This window comes from Loxodonta africana, chromosome 18 (assembly GCF_030014295.1).
Source record: "Loxodonta africana isolate mLoxAfr1 chromosome 18, mLoxAfr1.hap2, whole genome shotgun sequence".
Lineage (NCBI taxonomy): Eukaryota > Metazoa > Chordata > Mammalia > Proboscidea > Elephantidae > Loxodonta > Loxodonta africana.
The window spans coordinates 75,250,160-75,270,294 of NC_087359.1; the positions used below are offsets into that span (position 1 = coordinate 75,250,160).

At 44.1% G+C, this 20,135-nt stretch overlaps 1 protein-coding gene across 1 annotated transcript in view; it reads left to right on the forward strand.

Annotated features, from left to right (window-relative positions):
* Positions 1–20,135, forward strand: part of DNAH9 (dynein axonemal heavy chain 9) — a 486,803-nt gene that overhangs the window by 345,165 nt on the left and 121,503 nt on the right. The window contains exons 50-52 of the mRNA XM_064271783.1: positions 3,037–3,462; positions 12,536–12,655; positions 14,977–15,165. Coding sequence (XP_064127853.1) covers positions 3,037–3,462; positions 12,536–12,655; positions 14,977–15,165 — 735 coding nt within the window. The remainder of the gene's footprint in view (positions 1–3,036; positions 3,463–12,535; positions 12,656–14,976; positions 15,166–20,135) is intronic.

The window sequence follows — 20,135 nt, forward strand, 5'->3', positions numbered from 1 at the left end:
GTATATATTTTACCACAATAAAAAAAAATTAAGGAAATTTTGAAAGATGACATTACAAAAAAAGATGATTTATACAATGTATTAGAACACAACAGATGCTATGGGGAAAAAAGAAAATGTAAAACAGTAAGAAGTGCTGGGACTGGACCTGGGCAGCTCAGGGAAGAGGGGGCTTGTGGTGTTGAAGAAGGTGGTCAGTGTAGGCCTTCCTGAGGAGAGTTTTGAGAAAAAGCTTGGAGAAGAAAGGATTCATCAGGCAGATCTCTGAAGGAAGAGCAGTCCAGGCTGAGGCAACAGCTAGAACAACACTGTGCCTTCCAGGCGGGAGACCCAGGTTTGATTCCCAGCCAGTGCCTCTCATGTGCGGCCACCACCAGCCTGCCAGTGGAGGCTTGAGTGTTGCCGTGATGTGAACAGGTTTCAGCGGAGCTTCTAGACTAAGACAGACTAAGAAGAAGGCCTAGTAATCTCCTTCCAAAAGTCCTACGGATCACAGTGGTCCAATCTACAACCATTGGGAACGGCACAGGACCGGGCAGTGTTTTGTTCCTTTGTGCATGGGGTCGCCATGAGTCAGGGGCTGACTCAACAGCAACTAACAATAACAACAAAGGAGTGAAGCAAGGGAGTCTGCTGTTTGCTTACTCAACACAAGTTCTCCCTGCTCCTGAGAAATGTTTTTCCAACCTAGCATTTCCGTTGATGGCACTCTGCCTGCCTGCCCCACGTGACTGCCTGCAGGAGCCATACGTCGCTGAAATTATACCAGACGAGATCACTTCCTTGGGCTTTCTTACTTTGACTTATGCTGGAGAAAATGTCTCTGTCTTATTTTTTTTTTTTTTTTTTTGGTGAAAGTTAAGGATGTAAGGCTGAAGTTGCCAGTACCCATTCGTTTCATTCAAAGGCTTAACACACATTTTGTTGAGAACCTACTATGCACCAATTTCTCTTCCAGGCACTGGGGCTACCTACAGTGGTCAATGTACAGATGGGGTCTCTCTTCTCATGAAGGAGAGATACTGTAGGTCAAGGAAAAAGTGGTCATCGTTTGCAGTAAGTTCTCATAGGAGCTTATCTGGGAGCTAGGATGGGAAATAACTAGGAAGGGGAGGCTGGCGGGGGCAGTCTTTCTGAATGGAGGACATTTGAATCGAGACAGTGAAGGATAAGAAGGTGTCAGCCATCCAAGTGGCTTAGGAGATGTGATCCAGGCAGGGTTCCTGAGGGAGAATGAACGTGGTAAGCCAAACCCTGAGAGGAGGCCATTGTGGCTAGTGCAAGGGAGAGAGAGAGAAAGATGAGGTCTCAGACACTGGCTGTGTGTGCCTTGAGATGTGGAGAAACTGGTGTGGAAAAAGAAGCCACGCACAAGGAGAAGCAGAAGTCAGAGAAGATCAGAGTGTCCCAAGGACATTCAAACAGCAGTTCCATTCATCCTTGAAGCCCACCCCATCCCTGCCCTCCCAGGTACATGAACAGAAACAGTCCCTTTTCACTTCAGGCAGACTTTCTGTCACCTAAAATCAAAAGAGTTTGATTTTTTAAAATCAAAAGAGTAGTGGTTAATATATAAATACATATGAATGTAAAAAATACTGGAAGGAATTACTTTGAAATGTTAACAGTGATCTGTGTTACAGAATTAATTTTCGTCTCTGAGCATTTTTATATTAATACAGTACAGGAGCATGTTTACCTTGCACTATTTTTAAAATATGGGTTTCCGTTTATTTTGTTTTGATAGCTACCCAAAGCCTGTTCTCACTTTTGTCTATTCCACCTTGCGGGGGAAGGGGAGATTGGAGGGGCCACTGCAACAGGTATGCTAATTCATTCTCACACCTCAACCTTTCTTCATTCTTGCTCCTGACAAGTTTATTGTGGCCAAATGCGGAAAGTAGTTGAAGGAGCCAATGGAGCATCTTCCTAGGTACTTCCATTAAGCAACAACAACAAAAAAACCATTGCCGTTGAGTTGGTTTCAGCAACCCCATGTGTTACAGAGAAGAACTGTTCCATAGGGTTTTCTTGGCAGTGATCTTAACGGAAGCAGGTCACCAAGCCTTTCTTCTACGGTCCCTCTAGGCGGTTTCAAACTGCCAAGCTTTAGGTTAGTGTTAAGCGTAAACTGTTTGGCCTGGAAATCCAGAAGTGGGCGAAATTATGGGCTAGAAATAATCCCCCTCATTTGTGGATTTCCAGGCCCAAGAGTTCCCCAAAAGAATTCAAAATCAAGATTTTACCCACTTACAAAACCAGCCCTGAACGTGTGCTTTCTAAGTCATAGGCTTCTTGTTGACAGTCACAGCAAATCTTAAATTGATTCTACACACATTTATGACACAAGTTCACTTACAGACCAGGGGGTTCCCCTGCCCCTACTTCACATATGAAGGCACTGAGACCTGGGAAGGTGAAGTGGCTTGTCAAGGCCTACCCTTTCAGCCATGTCTTTCTAAAGCAAGTGAAACTCGAAAATCCAAGTCCAGGCAGAGGCAGCTGACTGCAGAGGCTGTACCTAGCTTTCTGTATGAATTATTTCTTGGCAGAAAATGTCTCTTTGCTATCAGGACAGTCAAGTGTAGTTAGAACAAGCACCTGGAACAAAGCAGTTTAATCAAAGAAAAAAAAATTTAGTTGGGTTACAATGCTATTCTCTTCAATCCAGGATGGAAATTAATTTATAATAACCTTATCTTTTATTCATGGCATGCTGCATATTTCGGAGTGTGTTGGCATCCTTCTGTTTTTCAGCTGAATGTGAAATAATTGTGTGTTTCTAATGGGCTACGAGTCAGCTGAAGTGCTAAAAGAACATAGCTGAGCCTCAGCTCACCATTCAGGGAAGCCTGGAGCTGCTGGAGAGGAGCTTTGGTTTCCTTTTGATGAGTCATGATATTTAAAATTCAGAGGACTGCTGCAGGCTTCAAAGCAGGCCTCTCAGATTGATCACTCCAAAGCCTGACTCCGTTAGTGGCCCAGGACAAAGAAAGCCCATTCATTTTCCCCTAACGACTGCCTTCTCTTTTGCAGACCAACCTGACAGAACTCAAGTCGTTTGGGTCCCCTCCTTCAGCTGTCAGCAACGTCAGTGCTGCGGTGATGGTGCTAATGGCCCCCGGGGGTAAGGTGCCCAAGGACCGGAGCTGGAAGGCCGCCAAGGTCACCATGGCCAAGGTGGATGGCTTCCTGGACTCCCTGGTCAACTTTGACAAAGAGAACATTCATGAGAACTGCCTCAAAGCCATCAGGCCATACCTGCAAGACCCTGAGTTCAATCCCGAGCTTGTGGCCACCAAGTCATATGCAGCTGCGGGTCTCTGCTCCTGGGTCATAAACATTGTGAGATTCTACGAGGTGTTTTGTGATGTGGAACCAAAACGCCAAGCGTTGAGCAAAGCCACTGCAGACCTCACAGCTGCCCAGGAGAAGCTGGCAGCCGTTAAAGCCAAGGTCACTGTAAGTGAAGCCCAAGCCTCCCGACCCTGTTAATCAGCCCTAATGGACTGTACTCTCAAGCCATCACCCCAAACCCACTGTTCTGATTTTTATGGAGAAGTGGGAAAACCAAGCTTTTTATGCAAATCTCCTAGTTTTTTTAACAGAGACAAAAAAAAATTTTTTTTTTCTTCTCAAACACTATCCAGGGCCTGGAGTCCCTGGGTGGTGCAAACAGTTGAGCACTCAGATGTTAACAAAAGATTGGAGGTTCCAAGCCTCTCAGAGGCTCCTTGGAAGGAAGGCCTGAAGGTCTACTTCCAAAAAATTAGCCTTTGGAAACCCTTTGGAGCGTAATTCTACTTTGACACACATCGGGTCACCATGAGTCGGGGCCATCTTGGTGGCACCTGGCTTGGTTTCGGTTGTCTAAGCCAAGCGAGGCACCCATTGCCTGGATGAGCCTCTGGACCATCACTTTATAGCTTTTGTCCTCAAAGGTTTTTCCCTTTTGCCTCTGAGGGAAGAAAAGACAGACAGATGTGCACAACAGATAAACAGCATTATCCATGTAGCCAACTATTATCTCAATAGTCACAAATTAATTTGTTAACATTTTTTGCAGATCTGATGGTTAAGAATATAAGGTCAAAATTTGAGATTCCTTTGTTTTCCCCTTGGAGATGTAGGGTTTAGTCATCTTACCCCACCTTTTGTACCTATTGTCTTCACTCCTGGCCTGCTGTCTGCCCGTCTCACACTCAGCAATTGTGGTCAAGTGATGTTTTATACTGTCTGCATTTTTTTTTATGGAAACTTTTAAAAGTAGGTTGTACACTGCATTTTTTTTATGGAAGCTTTTAAAAGCAGGTTGTACATTGGGGTCTTAGCAGGGGATCCCTTGACTGTAAATATAAAAATGTGAGGTCTTTAGTTTTTATAAACCCCGTGTTGATACTATGCTTGTACCTGCTTCACCCAGGATGGGAGGGTGATGGTGATGATGTGGAGATCTCACCTATTTGAGAAAGATTTCCCTTGAGCTTCACCTGTGCCATTAAAGTGGATATTACCAAAGTGATAGGCAGAAATTGGAATTCTCCAGGATAGCGTAGCAGCTGAAAATCTGTAGTCAGACCTCAGTTCCAATCCATGCTGTATTTACTGACTGGGTGACGTTTAGTAAGATCTTTAGAATGCCCAGACTTTAATTTCCTCATCCATAAAATAGACACAAAAATAGTGTCTGCTTCATGGGATAGCTGTGAAGATGGAAGGAGATAATGCATGTGATGCGCGAGCTCAGAGCCCAGCCCGTGGCAATGCGAGATCCATGCAGAGGCAGGAGCTGCTGCTGCTGCCGTTACTGTGGCCCCCATCGCTCTTTACAATTACTTCCGCTTCCCTCCTCGAACGTCATGGGCCATCACATGCATGGACAAGCGCTGGTTATCACTCACTGCTACGGTCAAGTTCAATCTAAAAATTTTCTAGATCTTTCATTTCTACACATGCATGCCAAGCAGATAACATCCTTGCTGCAAATCTGACACGATGATAAAGAAGGTTTTACAAATCGTGAAAAGTAAGAGCATAGACATGCTTCGTGCCTCGTGTGACACAGGTTTACTGATGGTTAGATTGAATTCTCTGGCTAAAGGTACTAGTTCAAAAATCCTCACGACCAGTCTCTTTATAAAGAAAGGATACTTCAATGAAGCACCTAATCTCCTGCCTATCTGTTTGCTTTATAAATCCGGATCTTCACAGACCAGTTTACTTCAAACAGGTCATAGCACTGTAACAACAGCCTTCTTCAAAGGACCAAAATGCAAAGCACTTTCCCCTAGTCCTGCTTTTGGGAAAAAGACCTACCAGTAATTCCCATATTCTTCAGTCTTTCCAGGAAAAGTGCTACAAGAACTGCATTTCCAAAGACTCTCTATTCCAGTTATTTTAACTAACAGAACATTTGGTGCAAGGGGAATGTTTTTACAATGTTTATACCTTTTCGGTAGCCAACATGCTCATAACGGCCCACTCAACCTGTGAAAGCAGTAAGAGTATCTTACAAATACTTGGCTACCCTTTTCTGCCAAAATATTTTCTGGGAAAATGTATTCTTGCTTTGAACAATCTGCACCCCCATCCTCTGCTTATACACATGCCTCCAACATCCCAAGAATTCTGACATCCCCACTCATAACAGAGGAGATGGGCAAACACCCCTCCCTAATGTGGAGGTGCACCCAGGGCAAGGACATTCTTCCTTGTATGCCACTGAGGCACTTACATTGCCAGCCTTCTTTTTAGGATTTTAGGGTAATTGCAAGTAAAGCATTTTATATTCAGGATACACGAAATTTCATTTTGATTATAGATGCAATACAGAAAAATGTTAACAGTGGGGGTTATCTCTGGGTGGTGGATTTTGAATGGATTTTACTTTTTATATCTGCATTTTCTATTTTTTTCTATAAGGAACATAACATTTTCTAAAATGTTACAATGCGTAAATTAATAATATTTGAAAAACAAGCAAGGCATTTGCAATGAGCATATAAATACCAATCTAAAAACAAAACCAGTTGCTGTTGAGTCAATTCCAACTCATAGCTACCCCATGTGTGTCAGAGTAGAACTGTGCTCTGTAGCGTTTTCAGTGGCTGATTTTTCAGAAGTAGAATGCCAGGCCTTCCTTCTAAGATGCCTCTGGGTGGACTTGAACCTCCAGCCTTTCGGTTAGCAGTGAGCACGTTAACCATTTGCACCACACAGGACTCCTGCGTATAGTCACACAAGGTAAAATATCAAATACTATGGTGGACAAGGGCTTTGTATGAGAGACAGCAGTCCCCACCCTTTTAATTCTTTATCTATTTCAACTGATTGTTAACGCCACATCAGATCTTGCAAAAATGGCTTAAATGTGTTTTAGTGGACCTGCACAGTGTTTGAAAATGATTTAATTAATTGCCAATATTTAAAACAGCAGGAGCTTTCAGGTAAAAATCTGATTTCAGGGTTGTTGTTGTTAGGTGCCGTCGAGTCGGTTCCGACTCATAGTGACCCTGAGCACAACAGAACGAAACACTGCCCGGTCCTGAGCCATCCTCACAATCGTTGCTATGCTTGAGCCCATTGTTGCAGCCACTGTGTCAAACCACCTCGTTGAGGGTCTTCCTCTTTTCCGCTGACCCTGTACTTTGCTAAGTATGATGTCCTTCTCCAGGGACTGATCCCTCCTGACAACATGTCCAAAGTATGTAAGATGCAGTCTCACCATCCTTGCTTCTAAGGAGCATTCTGGTTGTACTTCTTCCAAGACAGATTTGTTCGTTCTTCTGGCAGTCTATGGTATATTCGATATTCTCCGCCAACACCACAATTCAAGGGCATCACCTCTTCTTCGGTCTTCCTTATTCATTGTCCAGCTTTCATATGCATATGATGCAACTGAAAATGCCATGGCTTGGGTCAGGTTCACCTTAGTATTCAAGGTGACGTCTTTGCTCTTCAACACTTTAAAGAGCTCCTTTGCAGCAGATTTACCCAATGCAATGTGTCTTTTGATTTCTTGACTGCTGCTTCAATGGGTGTTGATTGTGGATCCAAGTAAAATGAAATCCTTGACAACTTCAGTCTTTTCTCCATTTATCATGATGTTGCTCATTGGTCTGGTTGTGAGGATTTTTGTTTTCTTTAGGTTGAGGTGCAATCCATACAGAAGGCTGTGGTCTTTGATCTTCATTAGTAAGTGCTTCAAGTCCTCTTCACTTTCAGCAAGCAAGGTTGTGCCATCTGCATAACGCAGGTTGTTAATGAGTCTTCCTCCAACCTTGATGCCCCGTTCTTCTTCATATAGTCCAGCTTCTCGGATTATTTGCTCAGCATACAGGTTAAATAGGTACAGTGAAAGAATACAACCCTGGCGCACACCTTTCCTGACTTTAAACCATGCAGTATCCCCTTGTTCTGTCCGAACAACTGCCTCTTGATCTACGTAAAGTTTCCTCATGAGCACAATTAAATGTTCTGGAATTCCCATTCTTCAACAGTGTTGTCGATAATTTGTTATGATACACACAGTTGAATGTCCTTGCATAGTCAATAAAACACAGGTAAACATCCTTCTGGTAGTCTCTGCTTTCAGCCAGGATCCATCTGACATCAGCAGTGATATTCCTGGTTCCACGTCCTCTTCTGAAACCGGCCTGAATTTCTGGCAGTTCCCTGTTGGTATCTTGCTACAGCCGTTTTTCAATGGTCTTCAGCAAAATTTTGCTTGCATGTGATATTAATGATATTGTTCTATAATTTCCACATTCAGTTGGATCACCTTTCTTGGGAATAGGTGTAAATATGGATGTCTTCCAGTCAGTTGGCCAGGAAGCTGTCTTCCATATTTCTTGGCATAGACAAGTGAGCACCTCCAGCACTGCATCCGTTTGTTGAAACATCTCAATTGATATGCCATCAATTCCTGGAGCCTTGTTTTTCACCAATGCCTTCAGAGCAGCTTGGACTTCTTCCTTCAGTACCATTGGTTCCTGATCATACGCCACCTCTTGAAATGGTTGAACACCTACTAATTCTTTTTGGTATAATGACTGTGTATTCCTTCCATCTTCTTTTGATGCTTCCTGCGTCATTTAATATTTTCCCCATAGAATCTTTCACTATTGCCACTTGAGGCTTGAATTTTTTCTTCAGTTCTTTCAGCTTGAGAAACACCAAGTGTGTTCTTCCCTTTTGGTTTTGCATTTCCAGCTCTTTGCACATGTCATTATAATACTTTGTCTTCTCCAGTCGCCCTTTGAAATCTTCTGTTCAGTTTCTTTTACTTCATCAATTCTTCCTTTTGCTTTAGCTGCTCGAGGTTTGAGAGCAAGTTTCAGAGTCTCCTCCGACATCCATCTTGGTCTTTTCTTTCTTTCCTGTCTTTTCAATGACCTCTTGCTTTCTTCATGTATGATGTCCTTGATGTCATTCCACAACTCATCCAGTCTTCAGTCACCAGTGTTCAATCTGTCCAATCAGTTCTTCAGGTGGTCTCTAAATCCAGGTGGGATATACTCAAGGTCATATTTTGGTTCTCGTGGACTTGCTCTGATTTTCTTCAGTTTCAGCTTGAACTTGCATATGAGCAATTGATGGTCTATTCCACAGTCGGCCCCTGGCCTTGTTCTGACTGATGATATTGAGCTTTTCCATCATCTCTTTCCACAGATATAGTCAATTTGATTCTGTGTGTTCCATCTGGCTAGGTCCATGTGTATAGTAGCCGCTTGTGTTGGTGAAAGAAGGTATTTGCAATGAAGAAGTCGTTGGTCTTGCAAAATTGTATCATTCGATCTCCGGCATTGTTTCTATTGCCAAGGCCATAGTTTCCGACTACTGATCCTTCTTCTTTGTTTCCAACTTTTGCATTAAAATCACCAATAATTATCACTGCATCTTGATTGCAGTTCACTTTCTGGTATGCTAGATGAGAATATGTCATTCATTCCCATGCCTTCTTGATATAGTGATGGCAACTATTTTTAGTTGACATAATCTTCATTTTGCAGTCCCTGGGCAGTGCAAAAGATTAAGTGCTTGACCTACTAGCTACAAGGTTGGAGGTTTGAACACACCCAGAGGCACCTTGGAAGACAGGCCTGGCGATCTGCTTCTGAAAGATCAGAGCCTTGAAAATCCTATGGAGCAGTTGTACTCTGCATACATGGGGTCACCATGAGTTGCAATCGACTTGACAGCAAATAATAACAACCACCACCTTTATTTCGGGTTCTATCACACAGAGGCAGCTTCCTTGGAGCCCTCAGTTTTCAAGATGAAACCATTACCCTTTCCTTTGGTTCTTCTCCCTGTCTTCCATCTCCCAACTTCTGTCATCATTACATTTTCTTTTTATTTGCCACTGCTGAAAACACCTACACTGAGTTCTGTAACCAAAATTAAGCTCCCTGTGCTCTGTCTGATTTGAAAAATTGAAAATCAACAAATTCTATTTTTATTATTGTGACCATGTTTATATTGTTCATTGCAGATCTAAGTGTTATACTATAATTACATTTTATTTTTTTATACAATCTTCCCCTGCCTCCCAGAATTTCTACTTTTTTTTTTCTCTTCTGTTAGTTCCTTTGGCATAGCCTCAATTATTTTTAAACCCTCTATCCAATCCAGTGTTCTATCGAGTCCCCATTTGTCCCTCAAGACCTTTCTGCCTGATCCCTGGTCCAGGGCTCCAATTAATAGTGGAGAATAAACATGTTTCACTGATTTCTTAGGTTGGTTTCCCATGCCCTCTTCTTTCTTGGTTTCTTTTCTTATTTTGCTACAGCTCATTCTTGAGTAACTTTCTCAGAAATGTTAAGTGAGAGGTATATCTGAATTCTTATAGTCTGGAAATGTTTTTATTTTATTCTTATGCTAATAATTTTGCTGAGTATTGCATTCTGAGTTGGTATATCTTTTTCCCCTTAGGACATGTTATACATTATCCTCTTGTGTGGTCGCTATGAGTCAGAATCGACTCGATGGCAGTGGGTTTTTTTTTCTTGTGTGGTGAGAAGCCTGATAAAATGGTCTCTTTTTTATAGGTGCCCTGTTTTTCCTTTTTTCTGGAAGTCTTTTGATCTTTTCTTTCTTCTTGGTGTCTGAAACTTTACTTTGATGTGCTTAGCTGCCATTCATTTTTAATTCATTTTATATGGCATATAAAAATCTATTCCTTTCAGCTCTGTAAAATTATTTTGTATTATTTCTTTGGTAATTGCCTCCTTTTCTGTTTAGTCTTCTCATTTGTTGGAATGTATATTGATTTTTTATATTGTGTGTCCTAGATTGTTTCTTTATTTCCTCACACCTTTTCATCACCTTATATTTTCTTCTACTCTCTAGGAGATTTCTCAAAACTACCTTTTAACCGTTCCCTTGATTTTTGTTTTTTGTTTTACGTTAACAATCATGGTAATTTCCATACCAGTATTTTCATTTTGTGTTCTTCTTAATAGCATCCTCTTCTTGTTTTATAAATGAAACATCTTTTGATTCATTTTGAGAAAACTAATTGTGGCAGGTTTCATTCTTTTTTATTGTTGTCGAAACTGTTTTCCCTAGGTCATTTTTTTTCCCCTTTCTTTACCTTAATTTGTCTCTTTCTTAATCTAGGCTTTCATCAAATATCTTCTTGTCCTTTCATGTTTACAAGAGTAGGAATCGCAAACTATCAGACTATCTCCAAGCAAGGGTAGAGCTGGATGCCTGCCAGAAATTGCTTTTCAAGATCAAGTGAGTTATCCTGGATACATCCTAAATGCCAGAACGTGGTGTCTTTTCTCAGTGATTACTGAATCTCTAGCCTGGAGTCATAGATGCCTGGTGGCGTTGCATTCTTGGCATGGGAGTGGGGATGAAGGATCAAAAAAGCCTTTCAATTAACGCTCTCATTTTCAGCTTCACCCTCCTTTACACCTGACATTTCCAACTCCCCAGTCTATAAGCAGGCTCTGCAGGGCTGGTCAGCTCCCACTTTGGTGAACTGAGGCCACCTCTACACTCCAGCTTCCTCTGCCCTTCTCCAGCAGTTTCCGTTCCTCCATCAACGTGGTCTTCCGAAAATCTGCTGGAATCCCTTACCCTCCAACGGCCCTCACCAATTTGCTTGCTGTTGTGAATGTATGACTTTTTTTTAATTGCTTCATAATCATTTTATAGAAGTCTGAGGAGAAAAAGGAGTAAAGTGAGTGTGGCCATTCCGCCATCATCAGTTGGACGGCTCATTGCCTGCTTTTTATACTGCTTGGCTCTATAAAAGGAGCCCTGGTGGTGCAGTGGTTAAGCACTCAACTGCTAACCAAAAGGTCAGTGGTTTGAATCCACCAGCTGCTCCAGGGGAGAAAGATGTGGCAACCTGCTTCTGTAAAGATATACAGCCTTGGAAACCCTGTAGGGCAGTTCTGCTCTGTCCTATAGGGTTGTTAGGAGTCAGAATCAACTCAATGACAATGGCTTTTGGGTGGCTCTATAAACTTGGTGCGAAATTTATTTCTCTTGTGAAATACTAATGACTAACAAAGCAACCTGAACCCCGGTTATTGCATAGACGTGAGATGCGTTTGGAAGCATCTACTATTTGTTCATGTGTCTTTGTGTATACAAATATCTATTCTGGGGGCAACAAAAGCTAAATCCTTCAATTCTAAATTCTTAGTAAACTTATGGGAAAAAAATGAAACTTTAAATAAATATCCCTAGACTTCAGGATGATGAATGAGAGTAGATGAGGTTAAGTAAAAGTTATTTCCTTTTGTTCTTACAGCTGGTGCTCTCAGTCTCATCTGAAGGTACCATTGTGCCTTCCTCTTAGGGCACCAGTGTCTCCTCCAGCCCATAATTACCAAGTCAGAGCTTCTTCCTTCAGCCAGTTCAGAGCCACCCCCTAATCCTAATGGGATTCGGCCCAGGACCCTTCCCCACTGTGTCTCTCTGAGCCCCTGTGACACTCTTACCCAGAGACCTTACACTCCTAGGATTTTACAGCAAGGGCAGGACTTAGTTTCAGATGCTCCAGCCCCAGCCCTGCTGCAGTGGACACAGCCAGTGTTCCTCCCAAGCCCCCCTGGGTTCCCATTGACCATCTATGGGCTTTTGCTTCTAATAGCCAGCCCCTGTGCCTCACTGTCAGGCGATTGGAACCCGTTTCCCCCAGTGGAAGTAGAGATGGAGTTTATGACCACCCCTCCCCAGCCCTCCACCCCTCCTCATGCCCCTTTACCAATGGCTGAGGGAGCATGAAAGCTCAGCTCTTGCCTTAATTCAGGACAACTCTGGACTTCCACTCCACAGTCCCCCTGCAGGGTCCAGTTGAAGCTACCCTAACTGGGGCTCCACTGAGATCTCGCCCTTGCTTGGCTTCCTCCCCTCCTTTGCTCTGCTCTCCCCATTTCCTTGCACTTTCCTCCAGGGGCACTTTATTAAAAGTCTCTCACACACAAACCCTCGTCTCAGAGTCTCGTTCTGGGACATGCCCTAAAATGTCTGTGACTTGGGCTGGAATGGCTGACTTTATATTTCTTCCTACCAGCACCTTAATGAAAACCTGGCAAAACTCACAGCCAAGTTTGAGAAGGCAACAGCAGACAAACTCAAATGTCAGCAAGAAGCTGAAGTGACGGCAGGCACCATCTCCCTTGCAAATCGCCTGGTGAGTGAGCCTCAGCAGACCCAGCTTTAATTACATTAGCAGAGCTTATCAAGTGCCACAGAGGTGCAAAATATATGAGCACAACTTAGCATCACTTTGTCTTGGGGCAAAATATTAAAATGTGCTCCGATGCACATGGATCCTGAGGGAAGTGTGAATGCATAGCGTGGCCTGGTCGAAGAAGTTTCCTATATAGATAGTTGGGAGCATCAGGCAGCCCACGCAACACATGCCCATCCTTATACCCACCAGAGGAAGAATTAAGAGAAAGCTACGCATTTTATAGGCAAATCCTGAAGCTCTTGTCCGTGTAATGTTTGATAGTAAGGGTGTGACCTGGGATCAGGGACTGAGATAGAAGTAAAGATTAATGAGATTGATTGATGCTGGACATTCCTGAACATGACCTTACCCACACTCATACTCACACACACACACATACACGCTCTGGCCTTCCTGAGAAAAAATGTGTGAGCGCCAGAGCAGGATGCTCATCTTATGGGTACCTGTTGCTGCAAAACAAATGACCCCAAAACGTACTGATTTAAAACAATCCCCATTTCATTATGTCTCACAAGTTTGTGGATCAGGGATTTGAGCAGGGATCAGCTGACCGATTCTTCTACTCCATATGACAACAACTGGGACCACTCAGTGTTATTATTCTGTTGAGTGGGCTGGTCTGGATAGTCCAAGACAATTTCACTCACATGTCTGGCACCCTGGCAGGGATGACTGGAAGGTGGGGCTCAGCTGGGCCACTCTCCCTCTCAATGTAGTCTCAGAGTTTCTCCGTGCAGTCTTTTCAGCAAGACTGCCAGACAGCTTACGTGGCAACTCAGGCCTCCAAGAGAAAGAAAGTAAAAGCAGCCAGTCTCTTAGTGCCTGAGCCTGAAAACCGGCCCAACATCACTTCCGCTGCCACGGATTCAAGAGGAAGGGACATAGACATCATCTCTTGATGGGAGAGAAGTCAAAGAATCTGTGGCCCTTTTAATCTTCACGGCTATGTTTCTTATCACATAAATTAGTTAAGATCCTGCAAAGCAGTGTCTTGAATATGACAGCTCTTTTGTCTAGAGCCTTTACGGCGCCTCCCTCGCCAATGAAGGAAGTGGAAGTGGTATGTTTTAACTTTGATTCTAGTTATATAACAGAGTCAGATTTTTTTGCTTCAGGAGAAATGAGTCATAATAGTCATTGAGTGAGCAGCACTTCATGAAGTGAGACTTACCACCAGCGTATGTGTGCACTTGTTTGGTGAACCAGCTGCTATGTAGCTGTGAGGTGATCCATTTAGCTGAACAGTTTGGTTCAGAGATAGCACCCCTGCAAACGTACAGGACATAGCACAGATGTCTCAGCCAGACTATCTTCCACTCCATTTCCTGTTTGGTCTCCAGAACTTAGCGCAGCCTTCTCTGCCTGGCTAAAGCATTTTCTGAGTCAGTCCTCCTGGGAGGCAATGGGTTCTCTGCTCCAGGAGTCAGAACTTATGGGCCTCTACTGACCTAGCGGTTCTGGTAACATAGTTTGCCTTTCTGGTCTTTATCTTTGTAACCTAAAAATGGATGTGGGAGTCGTTGGATTGGCAAACCCCTAAGGTCTCTCCCAGCTCTAACAGTCTATGATGTCATCTTTCAAGGATGAAAAAATATTACACAGTCCTAACACAGAGGCTACACTCACAGGCTGACAGGCCACCTCAGAAAAGAGGGCTTTCCCCTAGCAGAGGTGTCTCCGTGGAGGAGACTGGGCCAAGTCAGGCCATGTTCTGCAGAGTCTTTGGTACTTTGCACACCCCAGAGTTGCAGTACTTCGTACATTGCGTCTTAATTACTGTGTCCAACTCTCCACCCACTGTGGGTTATTTATAGAGCAGAAACTTCATTTTTTTATTTTCATATCTCCAAGCATTTGGTGAGGAGAAGGAAGCGGTGCCTAATCTTCTGACGTGTTTTATGTACCAGGCATTGTGCTAAGTGATTGGCATGCATGATCACATTTAATCCTCACAACAACCCTTTAGCCTAGGTGGTATTCATCTCCACACCTAGGAAGGGCAGAGCCTGGAAGGCTGCTTTTAAAACTGTCACCTTTCCACAGCCCACGTAATGCATGGCACAGAGCAGGGCTTGCTTACTGAAATGTTTGCTGCAGTAAGTACAAGGCCTCCTCGATCAAAACGACCACATAAAAGATGCTCTGAGTCTTCCTGCTACTAAATAAGCAACATGCATTCTACACGACCTAAATCCGTGCTTGCTCTATGGCCTGCGGTGTGATGAGATCTTTCTCCTCCTTCATCTTTGAAATGGTAGGTTGGAGGACTTGCTTCTGAAAATGTGAGGTGGGCAGAAGCTGTGCAGAACTTCAAACAGCAGGAGAGGACCTTATGTGGAGACATTTTACTTGTTACGGCTTTCGTTTCGTATCTCGGCTTCTTTACAAAGAGATACCGACAGACCCTCATGGATGGGACCTGGAGACCTTACCTGAGCCAGCTGAAAGTACGTATAGCCTCAGTGTCTCTGACACATCCATCTTTGGGCACCAATGAGATCACATAACAATAACCAAATCTTCTGGTCCCTTCTTAAGCACTCACTCCCACCACCACCTGAGCATCCCATGGTGAGCTTGGGAGCTAGGAGTGAGACACATGTGCCATGTCCTTCCACACTGCCCCTACCAGACCACCTGAGGAAAGAATGGCATTTTACCTCTTAATGGAGCCCTTCACGGGAACTCCATCCTCTGCCCAGTAGGCTGTTTCCTGATGCTCCAAAAAGCTGTAAAACCTGAGGGACACCAAAAGATCTCTTTGCCTCATAAGCCAAACTATGTCCCCAGTAGCAGAGAGGAGAAGGCCCCTGTCGCCAACACCATGTTGCACCTTGTCCACCAGCCCAAAACTGCACAGTGTATGCCCATGGCACAGACACCCTCATGGAAAGTTTCATCTGCTTCTGGCATAAATACATGTATGAATGGCTGCTCACGTGCTTTTCATAAGGGCTGTTTGGCTTGCTCCTTTAGTGTAACTCAGAGGACTTTACTACCAACTCCCATGTCTACTCCTCTCCCCCTGACATAATAAAGTGGGGAAATTCTTGTTCCCAACCTTGAAGGGGATTCTCAGTTGTACCTGAAAACTATAGTCAGAATAATTTCTAATATTACCTTAGCATTTTCAAATAACTCATAGAAATCCATCCATAAATTCCGCGTGTCCTACCATTCCACAATATAGGGTGTGCAGTAGACGTTCAAGATGAGACACCCTCAAGAAGTTTATACTCCAGTTGAGGAGACAGGTTCATAAAAATTGGCTACATTAAGAGTTAGTGCAAAAAGTGCACAATTTACAGTAAGGGTTGTATTCCTAAATTCATTTGCAGGTGAATCCTTAGAACACAAAACACGTCTTGTGCAATGATCGATGGTTGGGTTCCCAGATCAGCTCTTAAAATCCTAGTCACCTGTTGATTTGCTGGACAGTGGTTTAGAAGCAGTTGCAGTACTGGTAAATAAAACATCAAGCTGTTATTTTATTCATCTTGAACACTTGTGGAAAAGGAAATTGTTGAAAAAGCGATCACTAACTGAGTGGATGAAGATGAGGAGATTGGTGGCCGCTTAGTGAAGATTTTTCTGGATTCATTTGGGGTTCTTAAGCTCTTTTGTGTCATGGACTCCTTTGACAGTATGGTAAAACTTATGGATTCCTTCTGAGAATAATGTTCTGACTGCATATAATTAAAAAAGGAAAGCAATTACATTGAAATGCATTCCTGATCCCAGGATAAGAAACTCTCGTGATGATTTCTCTTTAAGATTTGCTTGATGATGTAGTACTGGCCATTTGTACTCTTAGTAGATATGATTAAGGTGTAAATGATGGTTTAAAGAGGTTTTTCTGAGGTAACTGAGTAAGACAAATGGCAGAGAAGAGACAGATGGAGAGATTAAAAGGGCGTGTGTATCACCAATGAAAAGACTGCTTGTAGAAAAATTAGATCAGCTGAGAGACAGCTACAGAGAAAGGAAATGGAGGACCTGGCATGTACACAGGCTCCCAAAGGGAAACAAATGTGGAGGTAAGGAGAGTCACCCGTCTCCCGGGTTTGCTCCCAGTTTCCCAGCATGCACCAGCAAGCAAGTTTGCAGGCAGGAGGGAAGCAGCCTGGGGAGTAGGTATTTGGGGCAGGGGAAGCTAAGCTTTTCCAGCCGTTTGCAAGCTGGGCCTCTTATAAGGCATGTATGAGGCTATTGCTTAAAAATTCAGATAATCTACGGTAGAAATTTGATTTACTTGAGTATACTGAAGAAGAGTGTCACATGGACTGAGTTTTTGCCAATGTTCGTCCGTCAAGAGAATAAGACTATCAGGACTTTAACAAAACGCTTCCAGAAATAATTGCACACCCACAAAAGTACTTTTCATCGGGGCGCGTGGGTGAGGGGCTTGCCCATCACTGTGAGGTAATCTGGGGAGAGAAAGAGACAGCATTAGCAATCCCCCTCCCTTACATTTTGTGAGTAGAAATGTTCCTGTCCTGTGACTTGAGGTGAGGGTATAGCCCCCCCAGGCTGTCTGCCCTAGTCTTGAGGCAATGACCTCTGCAGGGACCCATACCCTTTGACCCCGAGTGTCCAACTCAGGAACACATTTATCATAGCCTTTGATGTCATCCACCTGTACCGAGGGATTGGGGGTCTTGAATGTGACAGAGGAACCCCAGTGCCTCAGTATTCCGTTGCCTCTTCCCCCATCCCCTTGGGGTCCCAAGGAGAGAGAGGCGCTTGAAGGTAGCATCACCTCCAGCCAAGCACAAACTGGCCCGGGGAAGTGCATCCAAGGAAAAAAGAGAAAAGAACAGTGGGGAAATTCTCAGGAGTAGCCTAATCCGGCAGCTACCTGGTCTTCCTCCCCGCTTCCAAGGTCAATATTGCCCTACATACACAGCAGGGTCGTGTTTCATGTCCAGACGGGCCTTGTGAGGTGGGGGCTAGACAGTGTTGTACTCAGGGTGCAGACACAGGTACAACCACAGAGGGCGTGTGTGGGTCCTTGGGAATAACGCTTACAACGTTACAGCGGTTGATTAGCCAGGTTAATGAAGCTCCTAATGTGACCTTCTGTCATGGGGCTTCTTGCCCTGGCGTTTTTACTTTAGTCCAAAGCCCTTATTTTCTGGGGGACTGCCTAAGGTAGTTAATTTTCGAATAGTTCTGTTTGTCCATGACATTAGGTTGTGGATTTCATCAGCCCGGACGATGTTGGAGCTGCTCTGCGTGGACAGTGCAGGAACTGAGGCGTTTCCTTTTGTTCCATCGGCTCAGCCATCAGTCCAGCTCCAACATTTACAGCAGCTGGGGAAGGCAGCCCTGGGCATTTTCCTTTAGGAGGAGGAGGAGAGTTTTCAGGAGCATTTTTGAAAAAACAAAGATCTTTAGTGATTCCCCCCACCATGCTTCCTTAAGTGTGGGAGGTTTGTGTTTATTTTCCTATTAGCAGCATGTCCCATTTAGTAATCAAAACTTTACGATGGTTCTCAATTATCTCCTGTTTTATCTAGTTAATTGTCAGGAATGGTTGTATACAAAAGGGACAGAGTAACGACCTTTTATATAATAGACCATTTAATAGTACACACGGCAGACACGAGAAATGTCCTTTCAAGAAACCGCTGCGTTGAGAGCCCAGCCTGCTGGCCTGAGCTGTATGGTTCAGGCTGGGGTTGTCTTGTCCCCTTCCATCAATGATTTAAGCCTGACCTTTGGTTACCTATTAAAGTGCTCGATCACCCCTATGGCTTGGGGGTGATATAGAGCGGGAACAGTCCATTCAAGATTCAGAGGAAGCCTCTGCATAGACTGAGAGGCCCTTACGTGATTTACTGCCAAGAGCACCCTGGTCTTGAATCTGCCCTGGGCAGTGTTTTTAGCCTTGGTTAGGGTCTCGTAAGCAGGAGAGCTTTTCCGTGCTGTTCAAAGTCATCTGGTGACAGTGTCTGAATCCTTCTGGGCTGTCCTCTCGTAGATCCAGGAGGCAGCCGGTTGCACATCTTGTTTGCTCTGGGGCAGAGGATGCTTTGGCCTCTGCACTTAGTTGACAAGTTTGTTCTGCTCGTTGGCTGTTTTGTCCCCTTCCCTCCTACTCAGCATAGGGGCCTTTTTGGTGAACATCCACATGGATAGCAAAAGCTTATCAGGAGCAGAACTGATTTTATCCAGATGTCTCATCCCCATAGGAGGCATGCTTATATGCCAGTCCAAGGTCTGTCAGTGGCCAGATCAAATGGCCAGCTATTAGCTATAACCCTTGTCACAGGTTCTCATGTGCCCCACTAAAAATGGCCCTAAATGCAACAATTCCCATCAGAGGTTGGAGGCAGAAGTTTACAGAAGTGTATATTAATACAATAGTATTTGTAGGGGCCCCTAAGGGACTTACCTAGTCAGGCTTGGGCAAGGATCCTATTGCTGGTGACCTCAGACCCAAGTTTTCCTCATCTTGGTGCCAGAGATCACAGTCACATGTGCACTGGTATCTAAAAACCCAAGACATACAGTTTTTCTCTATTTCCCCATCGAATTTTTTTCACTGAACTTTAATTTTGACATAGGGTCTTTAGTCCCCACCTCATGACAGAAAGACCTAGGGTTAACCTTTAATCATGTTTATTTCTGAAAGCCAGGAGGTCTGAGAAAAGTTGGCAAGACCCTCAGTCATTTGTGGAGCCACGCCTTCACCATACCAAGTGCAAGCCTGGTTGCCAGGCAACATGGAGGTGCCCCTCCTGTTGTTAACTTTCCAGAGAGGGTCTCTAGCCTAGAAGGCTGTTTCCACTTTTTCCCCCATTCCGTCTGCGCTGGTTATGACTGAGAGTGCTAGGGACCTACTTACATTTACTCAGCTTGTTGGAGCCCCTCCCACACTCTCAGGTCCCATTGCTTGAGGGCTCTGAGCCCTGGCTAGGGAATTGCTCCCTTAACTCAAATCCCCCAGCTTCAGTAACCAAAACCACGTGGCTTTGCAAGTTGGTCTTTTCTCTTTTGGCCTTTCAGGTGCAGATTCCTGACACCACCCTACTATTTTCTTTCTAAAGCAGGAGGTTACAGTGGATTTCTCCATTGCTTCTCCCACTCTCACTAGGAGACAACTTTTTCTCCCACTGTCTCACTAGGAGACAACAACACAGAAGGGGGTTTTCCACTGAGGAGGGCCCTGGCACATGAAAGCCCCCAGTGCCATCTGAGACAGAACAGTACCATCAACATCATATGTGGTGACAAGGTCGTAAAGTCAGAGCATTATAATGACTTTATAAACAGTTCGAAACACAATTCTCATGCCTTTAACAATCAAACCAAGAATAGGCCGGCCGTAAAGCTCTCTCATTAAACAAAGACATCAGCCAGGTTGCAGGAGGCTCCTCCAGCTTCTGTTAGTACCTGACCTTCACCTTAGACC